This window comes from Ochotona curzoniae, unplaced genomic scaffold, assembly GCF_017591425.1.
Source record: "Ochotona curzoniae isolate NIBS_2020 unplaced genomic scaffold, NIBS_Ocur_1.0 contig_3498, whole genome shotgun sequence".
NCBI classification, from domain to species: domain Eukaryota; kingdom Metazoa; phylum Chordata; class Mammalia; order Lagomorpha; family Ochotonidae; genus Ochotona; species Ochotona curzoniae.
The window spans coordinates 42,747,501-42,761,252 of NW_024465885.1; the positions used below are offsets into that span (position 1 = coordinate 42,747,501).

Consider the following 13,752-nt stretch of genomic DNA (forward strand, 5'->3'; position numbering starts at 1 on the left):
AGTGTGACTTTAAGTAATTCCGTGACTGATAGTGTGTCCCAGTGTTGTGCTGTGTATGACTCCTCAACTGGGTGTCCTTGGCCTTTGAGTATTATTTACATCTGTGGATTAAGGGCCTGCAATTCCCTATTAAGGGAGTCTCTTGTCTGGGAGGGATGATAGATGAACTGTTGCCAGCTGGTCCTGGTTTGATGGTAGCACCTGTAGGTCGGTGACTATGATGGAATACTGTGTGCGGTGCAGGGGACACGCCCTGCTCTCTGCAGTGTCTTCGCACAGGTGCTGGGGTGGCTTGTGGGTGAGGAGGGGCGTAAGTACCTCTGGAAGGGAGGTGCCACTTGACTTAGCCCCTGAAGGTCATGGGTGGGAGAACCTGGAGAGGGATGGAAGGTGTGTGCCTGGGAAACTGGGGGTCTGGGATGGACCATGGTGGCGAGGGAGGAGGCTCATGGAGCAGACACTGCAGAGTTCCTGTAGGTAGCCATGGGCCTCCAGGTGCTTCCACAAGAAATCCCAGCTCCCGTCCTGTGGTCTGCAGGCAAAGTGTAGCGTGAACTCAGGAGGTTGAGCCAGCCTCAAGCCTCAAGGAGAATAGATGGGGGTGTTGGGGCAGCCCCTCCCCCCTCTCATCTCCTTTCTCCTCCCCTCCCCTCTGCTCCATCTTTCTCTTTCTCCTTCTTCCTCTTTTTTTTTTTTTAAGATTTATTTATTTATTATTACAAAGTCAGATACACAGAGAGGAGGAGAGACAGGAAGATCTTCTATCCGATGATTCACTCCCCAAGTGAGCACAATGACCTGTGCTGCACCAATCCGAAGCCAGGAGCCAGGAACTTCTTCTGGGTCTCCCATGTGGGTGCAGCGTCCCAAAGCTTTGGGCCGTCCTCCGCTGCTTTCCCAGGTCACAAATGGGGAGCAGGATGGGAAGTGGAGCTGCTGGGATTAGAACCGGTGCCCATATGGGATCCTGGTGCATTCAGGCAAGGACTTTAGTCACTAGGCCACTGCATCGGGCCCCCCTTCTTCCTCCTTTTGTTTTCTTACAGAATTTGCTTTTTTCTCTACAATCTTATCCTTTTTCATTTTGGTAAAGTACTTTTCTTAGCTTTATTTTTAATTGAAAGAGAAGTTATGTTATTTTTAAAAATTATTATTTTAATTGGAAAGGCAGATTTACAGAGTAGGAAAAACAGAGAGAAAGTTCTTCCCTCCCTTGGTGCACTTCCCAAATGGCTGTAACAGCCGTAGCTGAACCAACCTGAAGCCAGGATCCAGGAGCTTCCTTGAAATCTCCCATGTGGATTCGGGTGCCCATGGTCTTTTGCCATGCTCTGCTGCTTTCTCAGGTCATAAACAAGGGGCTGGATCAGAAGTGCAGCAGCCAGGACTCGATCTGGCACCCATATGGGATGCCGATGCCATAGGCGAAAACTTAATCAGCCATGCCACGACACTGGCCCTCTGGTGTTTTGATATGTATGTCTATATTGGGAAATGGTTCTCAGGATCAAGCTTATTAACACCTCGCATAATTGTTATTTTTAATGTTGTGGTGAGAACATTTAAGATCTACCCTCTGAATAGTTTTCAAGTATACAATATGTTGCTGTTGACATCAGACACCATGCTGCACATTTTAAAAATTGTGAATAATGTCCAAAAAGTATTTGCACCTGTCACTGCATACTACAAATATGTCCCTATCAGTTATATCTATTTTATCAATTATGAATTAGTTATCTGTATGTTAGTGTCTATACTGATATGTTGATACAATTAGATAATACAATTCCAAAAAGGGAAATGAATAGAAGTATCATTTTCTGGCACCTCAAGAAAGCTGTTTATAAGATGTCCCTGGAGGTGGTCGGGGGGACTGGTACGTTGGCTCAATTGACTAATCCTCCACCTCCAATTGTGGCATCCCATATGGGCGATGGTTCGTGTCCCTGCTGTTCCACTTCTGCTCCAGCTCACTGCTTATGGCCTGGGAAAACAGTGGAGGATGGTTCAGGTCCCTGGGGTCTTGTACCCATGTGGAAGGCCAGGGGGAAGCTCCTGCCTTTAGATTGGCTCAGTTCTGGCTGTTGTGTCTGTTTGGGGAATAAACCAGTGGGTGGAAGATCTTTGTCTCTCTTCTCTGTAAACCTGCCTTTCCCATAAAAATAAATAAATCTTAAAAAGAAGTGAAAAGATGTCCCCAGGATGCTGTTTTCTCCCTTGGAGAATATGGGCCTGGGTGCTGGGATACAAGGTGCTGGCTGCACCAGGCTGTTTCTGTAGGTCCAGGGGGGAAGGAGAGGTGGGGCAAGGCTAGCAGAGGGCCCTGACCAGCTGGCACTGCTTTCTCCTGCCTCTCAGCCCTGCATGTTCCCTGGGCTTCTTGAGGCACCCAAGACCTGCCTTTGCCTGTGATGTGTGCTAACGGCCAGGTTCTTCTCGGCCCTCTCCTTAGGTGGCTATCAAAGTCATTGACAAGAAGAGAGCGAAAAAGGACACCTATGTCACCAAGAACCTGCGGCGCGAGGGGCAGATCCAGCAGATGATCCGCCACCCCAACATCACACAGCTCCTAGATATCTTGGAGACGGAAAACAGTTACTACCTGGTCATGGAGCTGTGTCCCGGCGGCAACCTCATGCACAAGATATATGAGAAGAAGCGGCTGGAGGAGGCGGAGGCCCGCAGATACATCCGGCAGCTCATCTCGGCCGTGGAGCACCTGCACCGCGTTGGGGTGGTGCACAGGTACGGGTCCCGCTGCAGGTTCTGTGCTGGGTATCCGGTTCCTACCAGGCTGGGCAGCTGCAGTCCATTTTACTATTCTTCCCTCCTTGGCCCAAGGAATTGTTTTGCGTTGGGTCAATGCCGGTGTGGTTGCTCAACCAACAGGCTATGCCCAGGGTGCCTGGGCAGCTGTTCTGGGTGTTCCCTTTTGTAATTGTTTGTCTTTGGGCTGCCTGCCATGCTCAAGTTTTTCATTTGTATGATGGGAATATTACTTTTTTGTAGGTGGGAGGGAATAGCATTTGTTCACTAAGTGCCATTTCACTGTTAAGTCCCATTTTCCTTCTTACTGTCTCATGACACCTGTTGCTCAGATGCTTAAAGAAATGTTGGGTGTGAAGGTGGTACAAGATTCTTTTTCTGCTCCTGCTGGGCCAGTGACATTTGTTCTGTTCACTTTACCTGTGGTAGCAGCTCAATGACTGTTTGCTCCAGTTGCTTGGAATCACCAGTTGCCCTTGAAATTGAAGAGTGTGTCCCCGAAAGTCACAACAGCTCTGAAAATAATTACAGAAGCCAGGCTTGTTTATGTCACCTTGTTGTTCCCTGCTGGGATGAGGGGACACCCAGAGAGTGAATAGAGGGCTAGCATTAGTGTGCAGTGGGTTAAGCTGCTGTATGCATCATGGAAATCTCATAGGGGAGATCCAGTTTGAGTCCAGGCTGCTCCACTTCTGATCCAGCTCCCTGCTCATGCACCTGCGAAAGCACCGGAAGGCAGCCCTGCCACTCACATGGGAGACTGGGTAGGGCTTCCTGTCCCTGGCATCTGGACCAGCCTGGCCTTGCAGAGAGCTGGGGAGGGAACTAGGGGATAGAAATGAACTCTCCCAGTTTTTCTGTCTCCCTGTCCCGACTCTGCCACTCTGCCTTTCAAATAAAAAAAATCTATATCTTTAAAAATATCATTCTGAGTAACGTTGTCGTTAGTGATGGCGCTTACTGTTTATTCTATATGTAAGTAATTCCTTCCCACCCAGGGACATGTTGGTTTCACCCATAGAGGCATGATTTGTCCTTCATGGAATTAAGATGTATGATTGCTCTGGGTTTTGAGAAACATTAAAAATCCTTTCTGATTGGCTCTCATTTTGAAAAGCAAGGTCAAGCACACATGTGTGGCATGCGGACGTGTGTAGGTCCAAGTGTGCACACATGTGTGAGAGGGTCGTTTGCTGAGCGTCCCTTCACCTGCTTCAGTTGCCCTTTCCATCCAGGGGTTGTCTAACCATCACCGCACTCTGACTTGGGAATATGTTTATCACCCAGTGATGGGGAGGCCCTCAGCACCAGCCATCATGCTTCTCCTCTGCTTTCTGCCACTCTGGCTTTGCCCACAGGCTTTGCTTCATGCAAGTGGAGTCATACCGGAAGTGCCTGGTCCTTTGTGGTGGCTTCTTGCCCTCAGCGTGATGTGGTTCAGGTTCATTGGTGTTGTACCATGTTTTCCTGCCCCCTCCTTTTGGTGGCCAAATAATATTCCATTATGAATGTGCCATGCCTGTTTGATCTTGTCACCCATTTAGGAACATCTGGATCGCTTCCAGTGTGTGGCTGTGATGTATGATGCTGTCCTTTATGTGCAAGCTTTTGCATGAATGTCTGTTTTTCCTTCTCTGGGAGAATTTCCACTCTTAAGGAATCATGGATTTAAAAAATTCCAAATCCAGAGCCAGTGCCAGTGGTGTTGTGGGTTAAGCTACCATCCTGCACCACTGGCGTCCCACATGGGCACCAGCTGGAGTCTTGGCTGCTCCACTTCAGATCTAGCTCCCTGCTAATGTGCCTAGGAAAGCATGGAGGATGTCCAAGAGCTTGGGCCCTACAGCCACAGGAGAGACCTGAATCAGGAAGCTCCTGACTCCTGGCTTCCGCTTGTTGCAGCTGTTTAGGGAGGGATCTGGCAGATGGGAGATATCTCTCTCTGTTTTTCTCTCTCTCTGTTACTCTGCCTTTCCAATAAATAAAACTTAAATTCATGGACTGTTGGTACCGTTCTTGGGCTGAAAGACCCACATGTTCTGATCAGCAAAGAGAACAACTCTAGGTTTTGGTAGAACCCTGAGATTCTCAAGGGAGGCAGAGCTGGTACTGTGGGAGGCTCCGCCTTGTGCCGTGGGGACCCAGGCATGCTGCAGCACGGTCCCGACTGAGCACTTCCCTGGACCAGCCATGGCCGGGCTCCTTGGAGTCCCTCCTCTTGGGCCTACTTCTAGTTACCAGCATGTGGTCCTCAGATCATGGATCTTTCCTAGAACTCTCTGGATTCAGATCGGCAGGAAAGGGAACATGCCGGAATTCCAGGTGAATTGTACTGGTTGCTTTTTTGTTGTTTTTGTTTGTTTGTTTGGCTCTGCCCAGCCAGACCCTTGGGTCATCTATGATGTCCTAGTTCAGTAATTAGGAGCATGGTGGCTGTTGGGGTAGGGGTTGGCTCCAAAGGCAAAGGCAGAGAGCCCAGGGATGAATCAGCTCAGAGTTCAAAACCGGGCATGATGTGAGGGGCTGAGCTCTATCTGGGACTCGTGGGGTCTCCCTGGGGGTTTGTGGGCCACTAAGGACGTGAGGACTACAGAAGGAAACCCCTGGTGGGACTGAGTACCACAAGACACACAGCGCACAGCACCCCGGGAATCTCCCGCAGGAAATTCTCAACGACACTTTTAGAGAAATTCTAACAAAAGCTGATCCCTCCCGGTGCAATTACTGTCGGGATGTCTAAGGAACGGCTTTAATAATGTTTTGATAGCAGAGACAGCTGCTTTTTTCTTGTTTGTGTCTCCAGCTTTCTACGTTTTCCTCTTCTCTCCTTGGAAACTAACGTGTAATCCAGGAGTGATTGGCTTGGCTCTTTGGAAGGCAGAGCAGATAGAGACTCGGGAGGACTTGCACTTTTCAGAAGGCCTTGCACTTTTCAGAAGGCCCGCCCACCTGCCATGGCACACACAGACATGAGAGCCCCAGACCTGAGGCCTGTTGTTTTTGTTGTAGGTGTGTTCTGTGTGCAGAGTGCTTGGACCCGAATGTTGCCGTCACCATCGGGTTACTGCCATGCTTTGTGCTGCAGCCCCTTCCGGGATGGGAGTGCAGGTGCCTAAGGTGCAGGGAGCTTCATGAATTATGCTGAGGTTCAATTTTTCGAATCAGAGAGGACAGTGTTTCAGATGGAGCCCTGAGTCCCCAGGTGGGAAGCTTGGTGGCACAGAGGGCAGCTCATCCCAAGGGATTCTGGAAGGGTTTACGGGGCCACTTGTGTACAGGGATGTGAAGGGCTGTGTGTGCTAGAAGACGCTTTCAGAACGAGGTTCCCGATGACAGTGACATGCTGTTGTGTCTCAACCAACTTAATGCTGCTGAAACCGTTATTTCCTCTGAGAGTTGATCCACTTGGTTACTGACCTAGACCTACTTAGATGTGATTTAAGAGAAACAAATCTTCAGATATCATGGTAATATTAGAAGTGGAATTTAACACAAGAAAGTTAAAGCTACATAAAAAGCAGATTGCCTTAGTTGATGGGGAATTGCATGTGATCGGGACTTGGTTATGTCCTCAGCTTCGGTGGGCTAAACTTTTTTTAAAGACTATTTATTTATTTGGAGAGCAGCATAACAAGAGAGGGAGAGAGGGTTCAGCCCACCTCTGGTTCACTCCCCAGATGGCCGCAATGTCAGGGCTGGGTGAGGCCAAAGCAGGTGCTTCATCCGAGCCTCACCCGTGGGTACCATGGATCCGAGCACTTGAGCCATCTTCTGTCTGCTTTTCCGTGCGCATTTGCAGGGAGTTGGATGAGAAGTGGAGCTGGGTGAAGTTCTCAGGCTTTTGGACCTGCCTTTTCAGGTCCCCGATGCAGGGAGTAGGGATTACCCATTGCACCTGCTGGTTGCCACTGGGCTTAGGCAGGTGAGTGTGTAGGAAGGGCTCAGACCACAGGTGCCTGGCCAGCACCAAGAGTATATGCACTTGGGGTGTGCCAAGGCCATGACAGGATTACAAGTCTAACTCACAAAGACTTCCCAGAGTCCTCTCTGCCAACCCTTCTTGCATGACTACTCCCTTGTCTGGTGTCTCTATTCTGCACAGCCAGTAGCTTAGCCCACGACTTGCCTGGTGTAGGTGCATTTAACTCTGCCAGACTTTGCTCTGGAAACCCGGTAGCCAGCCCTCAGTACTTTCTAAAGCATTCCATGTGCCCCCTGGAATTTCAAGGGAGTTTCTTCAGGAACTTAGTGCTGATCTGTTTATTTTCTAAAGTTGCAGTGTGTCAAGTGGCATCTTTTCAGTGAACAGCCCTGCCATGTTTGTAAGTAGAATTAGTTTCTGGAGCATTATAAGAACTCAATGAAGATGCCATTTAAAATAAATACTTCAGGCATGTGGTTAATGACTTTTTTCTTATGTTTTATCAGTGTCTTATGATGCTAAATAAACAAAAGAATTGGTTTTAGCACAGTGCTTTTGAGGGTGAAAACAAACCAAGAAAACGTCTCGTGGCCACAGAGTACCCAAAGGCCTGGGGGGAGCTGGGGCTTTTCTTAGCTCCATGTTAAAATCTGCCTATGGCCACCCTCGTGGGTGGAGCTTTCTCCCTCACCCTGGGTTCTGGGTTCTGTTCTGTCCAGTAGGCCCTGCCCTTGGAGGGTCACCTCCCCTAGAGTGAATGCCCACCAGCGGATTCCTCACCTGTTGGAGTGTCTTCCCCATCAGCTCATCTCCACTCACAGACCTGCCCTCCTTCCCTCCACCTCTGCTGTGTCTTGGAGGGGGCCCAGAGCTCTGGGGGCTTCCTGCCCCTTGCAGGATGCCTCTCCCTCCGCCTCTTCCATTCTCCTCCCCTTCCCTCCTTCCTCTCCTGTCCTCTCCTCCTCTCACTCCTCCCTGCGTCTTCCTAATCCCTTCCTCTCTCTCCTCCTTTTCCTTCTCCCATCTTCTTCCTTCCTCTCCCCCTCCTTCTTCCCTCCGTTCCCCCCTCCCCTTCCCCTGTTCCCTTCCCCTCCCTCCCCCTCATTTTCTGCCTCCCCTCCCCTTCTCTCTTCCCCTATCCATGTCTCCCTTTTTCTCCTCTCCTCTCCTGTCTCTCCCCTCCCCTCCCCTCTCCTTTCTTCTTTTTTGATTTATTTGAAATCCAGAGTGGCAGGGAGAGGGAGAGTGTGTATGGTGAGATGGGGGTGGATGGGAAAAGGTCTGAGAGATCTTCAGTCCGCTGGCTCACTCCCCAAATGGCTGCAGTGGCTTGGCCAAGTGCAGGCCAAAGCCAGGAGGCAGCCTGGAGCTTCCTCTCTCCCAAGTAAGTGGCGGGGGTCCAAGTACTGGGGCCGCCATCTTCTGCCACATCTCTAACACATCAACAGGGAGCTGGATTAGAGGCAGATCGGAGGTTTGAATCAGTGTTGCAATGTGGATATGCGATGCCAGCGTCACATGCTGTATCTTAGTTTGCTGTGCCACAGCACTTTCAAGGAAGCATCCCAAGGGCAAAGCTGATACTTAGCAGAGCACATGTTTGCTTGTGGGCCGAACTGGCATCACCCAATAGCTCATTTCTCTGAGTATTCTGTGCCTGGAGGTACCACTTTTTGTTTATCCGTGCACCTGCTGAGGAACATCTTGGGTGCTTTGTGCTTGGGGACTTGATGAATAAACCTGCCATAAACACTTGTGCCCATAAGTTTTGTACTCATTTGGGAAATACCTAGATACAAATCAACTTTTTTTTTTTAAAAGATTTATTTTTATTATTTTTTATTGGAAAGGCGGATATACAGAGAGGAGAGACAGAGAGGAAGATCTTCCGTCCGATGATTCACTCCCCAAGTGAGAGCAATGGCCGATGCTATGCTGATCCGAAGCCAGGAGACTCTTCTGGGTCTCCCGCGCGGGTGCAGGGTCCCAAAGCCTTGGGCTGTCCTCGACTGCTTTCCCAGGCCACAGGCAGGGAGCTGGAAGGGAAGCGGGGCTGCCGGGATTAGAACCGGCGCCCATATGGGATCCCGGGCGTGCAAGGCGAGGACCTTTAACCACTTGCGCCACCGCGCCGGGCCCACAAATCAACTTTTGAAAGTAGCATTTGAGGGACAGGTATTTGGCACAGCTGTTGAGACACTGCTTGGAATGGCCTGTAACCATGTCTTAGCTCTTCTTCCCAAGAGTTTGCTGTTAATGCACACCCTAGGCAGCAGCAGGTGGGTCCATGCCACCCTCACCTGGATTGGTTCCTGGCTCCCAGCTTCAGCCCAGATTGGGCTGTTACAGGCATTTAGGGAGTGAACCAGTAGATAGGAGATCTCTCTCCATCTGGCCATCTTTCGGCCTTCTAAGTCAAAGAAAAAGAAAAGAAAATGATTGGAGTATTTGATTTTTTAAAAAAAAGATTTATTTATTTTTATTGGAAAGTCAGATATACAGAGAGGAAGAGAAACAGAGAGGAAGATCTTCTGTCCGATGATTCACTCCCAAGTGACCACAATGGCCAGTGTTGCGCCGATCTGAAGCCAGGAGCCAGGAACTTCCTCCAAGTCTCCCACATGGGTGCAGGGTCCCAAGGCTTTGGGCCATCCTTGACTGCTTTCCTAGGCCACAAGCAGGGAGCTGGATGGGAAGTGGAGCTGCTGGGATTAGAACCAGTGCTCATATGGGATCCTGGCACATTCAATGTGAGGACTTTAGCTGTTAGGCCACTGCACTGAGCCCATTTGATGTTTAAAAATAGGATTTTGGTGAGGCCAGTGCCCTGACTCAACAGGTCAATTCTCTGCCTGTGGTCCTGGCATCCATTTGGGTGCTAGTTTGAGTCCTGGCTGCTCCTCTTCTGCTACAGCTCCCTGCTTATAGCCTGGGAGAGCTTGGAGGTTGACCCAAGACCTTGGGTCCCTGCCGCCATGTGGGAGACCTGGAGCAAGCTCTTGGCTTCTGGCTTTGAACCAGCTCAGCTCTGGCCATTGTGGCTGTTTGGGGAGTGAACCAGTGGATGGAAGCTATCTCTCTGTAACTCTGATTTTCAAGTAATACAAATCTTAAAAAAAAAAAAAAAAAGCGGGATTTCCTAAAGTGTCAGAAGAAAGCATCCCTCACCCCCTTTCTGGCTAAGTTCTAAAAGGCACAGCAGGAAACAGTTTCCTGTGCCTTGGATTCACAGGTAAAGCCACCACCGTGATGTGGCCATACATAACATTGGTGCCAGCTTGTGCCTGGATTCTGCACTTCCCATCCAGCTCCCTGCTGATGGGCTGGAAAAAGCAGCAGAGGATGGACAAGTACTTGGAACCTTGCCACCCACAATGGGGGACCTGAAGGAAACCATTGGCTTCAACCTGGCCCAGCCCCTAATGCTTGCTTGTGGCCACCTGGTCAGTAAACCAGCAGATGGAAGCTCTCTGTCTCTGTAACTCTGCTGTTTAAATCAATCGGTAAACCTTTTAAAATAGAAGTTCAGCAGCAAATAGTGATGAAGCAAAGCCCAGAGAGGCTGGTCCTGATCTCTTCCCCGGGGCTGGCTGGGCCCAGCTTGGCAGCTCAGTTATCCTTGAACTAAGCTTGTGGTAGGAACCTCCAGACCAGGACATGGGTTAGTCTGAGATTGTTCAGAAACCCCAGCAGAAGGAACATCTGTGGCAGAAGGGAGACAATTGCAAAGCCCCAGTTCACGGTCTCTGTCCACATCTTCATCCTAGCACCCCAGGGTTACCGAGGCCCAGAAGGTGATGTTGGTGTTTTTCTCCCTTTGTCTGATCCTTGGTTTTCTGCCTTCTCCCCTGGTTCTGCTGATTAGGCTCCTGGCTGTTCTGGCTGTAGTTTGGAGGCTCCTGGGTGGGTCAGCAGGAGTGTTCCGGGCAGTGTGTTCTGGGCCTGCTCTGCTAAGCTGGCCTGCCCCGCTATGGCATTTGTTGTGCAGCACCATTTGCCTCTAACACCTTAGTGAGACTTCCGTCCTTCCCTGGCTAAGAGGCTCCGTGTTGCTTGAAACAGACTGTGTGCTGCCCACTTTTTCAACACCTTCCCGTTTGGGCCCTGGCTAGCTTGGGTTGTGTGTGCCCTGTTGTTTTGGAGTTACCATATGCTTGAGTAGAAATTGGGGTTTTGCGTCTTCGAGGAGGGGGAATGCCTTACTGAGTCCTTATTCCAGGCAGTTTTGATGATTCTGTCTTCACCCACAAAGTCTTCATTGGAGAAGAGACATTCACCTGGAATTAACCTACAGGTGTCTCTGAATGTCCTGTTGGTCACCTGGGAAGGGGATAAAGATCTTTTATGGGATATCTGCTGCATGTCACGGTTGAGACCCCCTTCTGAAAACAGTTGGCTAAGTGGTTAATTCATGGAGATTTCCAGGGTGGGGAATATGGTTCAGAAGATTTCCAGCAGGTGCATCACACAGGTGGTTCAGAAAGGGCTGTGTCTGTAGCACCCAGTGGCTCCACTTTCGCCTGGACAAGTTTGAAGGAAGTTGTTATAGTGAAGTGTGAGGGTGTGCAGCAGTATACATACAATAGGCATGCCATTGTATGTGGCATTTTGCTGCATGGTCTCTATGCAATGTGGGCTTAAATATGCATCTTCATGAATAGCCTCAAGTAGCACTGGATAATTCCGTTGTGTTCCTAAGGTGTTTTCTCAAAACTGTTTTTCTGAGGGGCAAGGTCTTGCTAGTGGAAAAACAGATGAACGCTTGACGTTTGGGGCCATCCTGTATTTGGAACTGTGAGGGGTCTTCAAAGAGTTTGAAGAGGTTCTGCTGTTGTGGCATAGTGGGTTAAGCTATCGTCTTTGAGATCAACATCACACAGGAACCATGCTGCTCCACTTCCCATTCAGCTCCCTGTTAATGCCCTGGGAGAGCAGCGGAAGATGGTCCAAGTACACGGGCCTCTGTCAACCACTTGGAGACCCACATGCAATTCCTGGCTCCTGGCTTCATCCTGGTCCAGCCTCGGGAATGAATCAATGAATGGAAGATCTCTTGTTCTCTCCTTCTGTCCATATCCCTGCCTAATAAATAAATCTTTTTTTAAAAAGCTATAGTCTTTAAAAATATTGCACAGAAAACACATATCATGAAAAAGGCTATGCCTGGATCTCAATGATTACTACACCAAAAGACATTCCTTTTTGCCATCGACTTTCTTTTTTTAAGATTTATTCTATTTTTATTGGAAAGGTGGATATACCGAGAGGAGAGTCAGAGAGGAAGATCTTCCATCCGATGATTCACTCCCCATGCGGCTGCAAAGCCTGGAGTTGAGCCAATCCGAAGCCAGGAGCCTCTTCCGGGCCTCCCACACAGGTGCAGGGTCCCAAAGCTTTGGGCTGTCCTCGGCTGCTTTTCCAGGCCACAGGCAGGGAGCTGGATGGGAAGTGGAGCCGCCGGGATTAGAACCGGTGCCCATATGGGATCCCAGGTGTGCAAGGTGAGGACCTTAAGCACTGCAGCATCGCTCGGGCGCACCATCGACTTTCAAAGGCAGGTGCAGGAGTGAAGCATTCTACCACTGTAAATTGTGCAGTTCTCCCTGTTTGTAGCTGTTTTTGGATTGGGGGACTATCCGTTTACAAGCTCCGGGTTTTAACACAGTCCAGGTGTCCAGCCTGGAGGCCCCCGTCAGCTGGCTTGGGCATTTTAGCAATCTCACTTTTTTTTTAGCCAGTTCCTTAGTTGTTTTCATTATGAACTCTCACTTTTTGTGCTTTGTGTGTTGGCAGCCTGCCTGCCTTCTCTCCTGTCTGCTGGCAGTTGCTTCCCAAGCCTCTGGGTGGGTCGGTGATCCCTCCATCCTGGTGTCCTCTGTCCCTGCCTCCCACCCCACACTGTGATTTCTCCTTGGGAAGTCTCAATTCCTCTCAAGGTTTCCACTTCTGCTGCCTGTGGTGAGGTTGTATGGTATCTTGCCCCAAGAAGCAATTCTTCGTGTTTACCCACAGGGCAATGGTATTTAAGCACTGAGGCCAGACCCCGGTTTCTGATTCTGAGATGGCTTTAGCTGGCAGGGTTGGGACTGGACTTCTGATTCTAAGATGGTATGAGCTGGCAGTTTGGGGACCGAGCTGGGAGCAGGTGTTCCTGTTAAGTGGGGCACTGCTGTCTTCTTGGCCACAGACAGCCCTAGCTCCTTGTTCCCTTTTGTTTCTGGATGTGAATGAAGTGTGCCTGTTGCCATCTTCATTTTTCTCATGATTACACTATTGAGTTGTTTACAGTGGAGACAAGAAGAGCAAGCAATTGCCTTTGCTCAACCCTCTATTCATAAGCAGACCAAGAATGTTATGTTTCCAAACAATAAGAGAGAATGTGTTTGTGTGTGTAGAAGGTTTTTTTTTTTTCTAAAAATATAATTGTATTTATTTAAAAGTAGGTTAGAGAGAGAGAGATGTGGCAGGGCGGGGTGTGGGGAGAGCATACATCTGAGGAGTGAGACCCCGCAGATGGCTACAAGATCAGAGGCTGGGCCATCCAAAGCCAGGAGCTTCAGCCAGGTCCCCCATGTGATGGCAGGGGTCCAAGCACTTGGGCCATCTGCTGCTGCTTTCCCAGGTTCATTAGCAGGGAGCTGGATCGAAGCAGAGCAGCAGAATTCAGACTGATGCCCATAGAGGGTGTCATTGTCGCTGGTGGTGACTTGGCCACTGTGCCACCATGCCGGCTCCAAGGAAGAAGGCCCTTTCATAGTAGATAGTCAAGATGTGGCTGAGGTGACAACCTGCCCGTAAACTGCCAGAACCTCTTGGCATCATTGGGCCGGGTGGTTTTGATGATCTGCTTTGATTCGCTCTTGCATACATTTTTCCAAATACTTGCTTTCCACATTGGAAATCCAAAGCGATCTCTTACATTTAGATTCATTGGTATTTACTGAGTGCTTGGAATGTGTGTGCAAAGGCCCGGGGTGCAGTAGTAGCCGCACCAGTCATGCTGCCTGCCCTTACGCTGCTTGCTGTGGGCCACCACAGCAGTCTGAGGAGCACTGTTCCCC

General features: G+C 49.7%; 1 protein-coding gene across 1 annotated transcript in view; it reads left to right on the top strand.

The window, feature by feature from the left end:
- The window catches only part of HUNK (hormonally up-regulated Neu-associated kinase), a 103,318-nt gene that overhangs the window by 37,927 nt on the left and 51,639 nt on the right, over positions 1-13,752 (top strand). Inside the window, exon 2 of the mRNA XM_040980888.1 lies at positions 2,456-2,748. Within this exon, the coding sequence (XP_040836822.1) occupies positions 2,456-2,748 (293 nt within the window). The remainder of the gene's footprint in view (positions 1-2,455; positions 2,749-13,752) is intronic.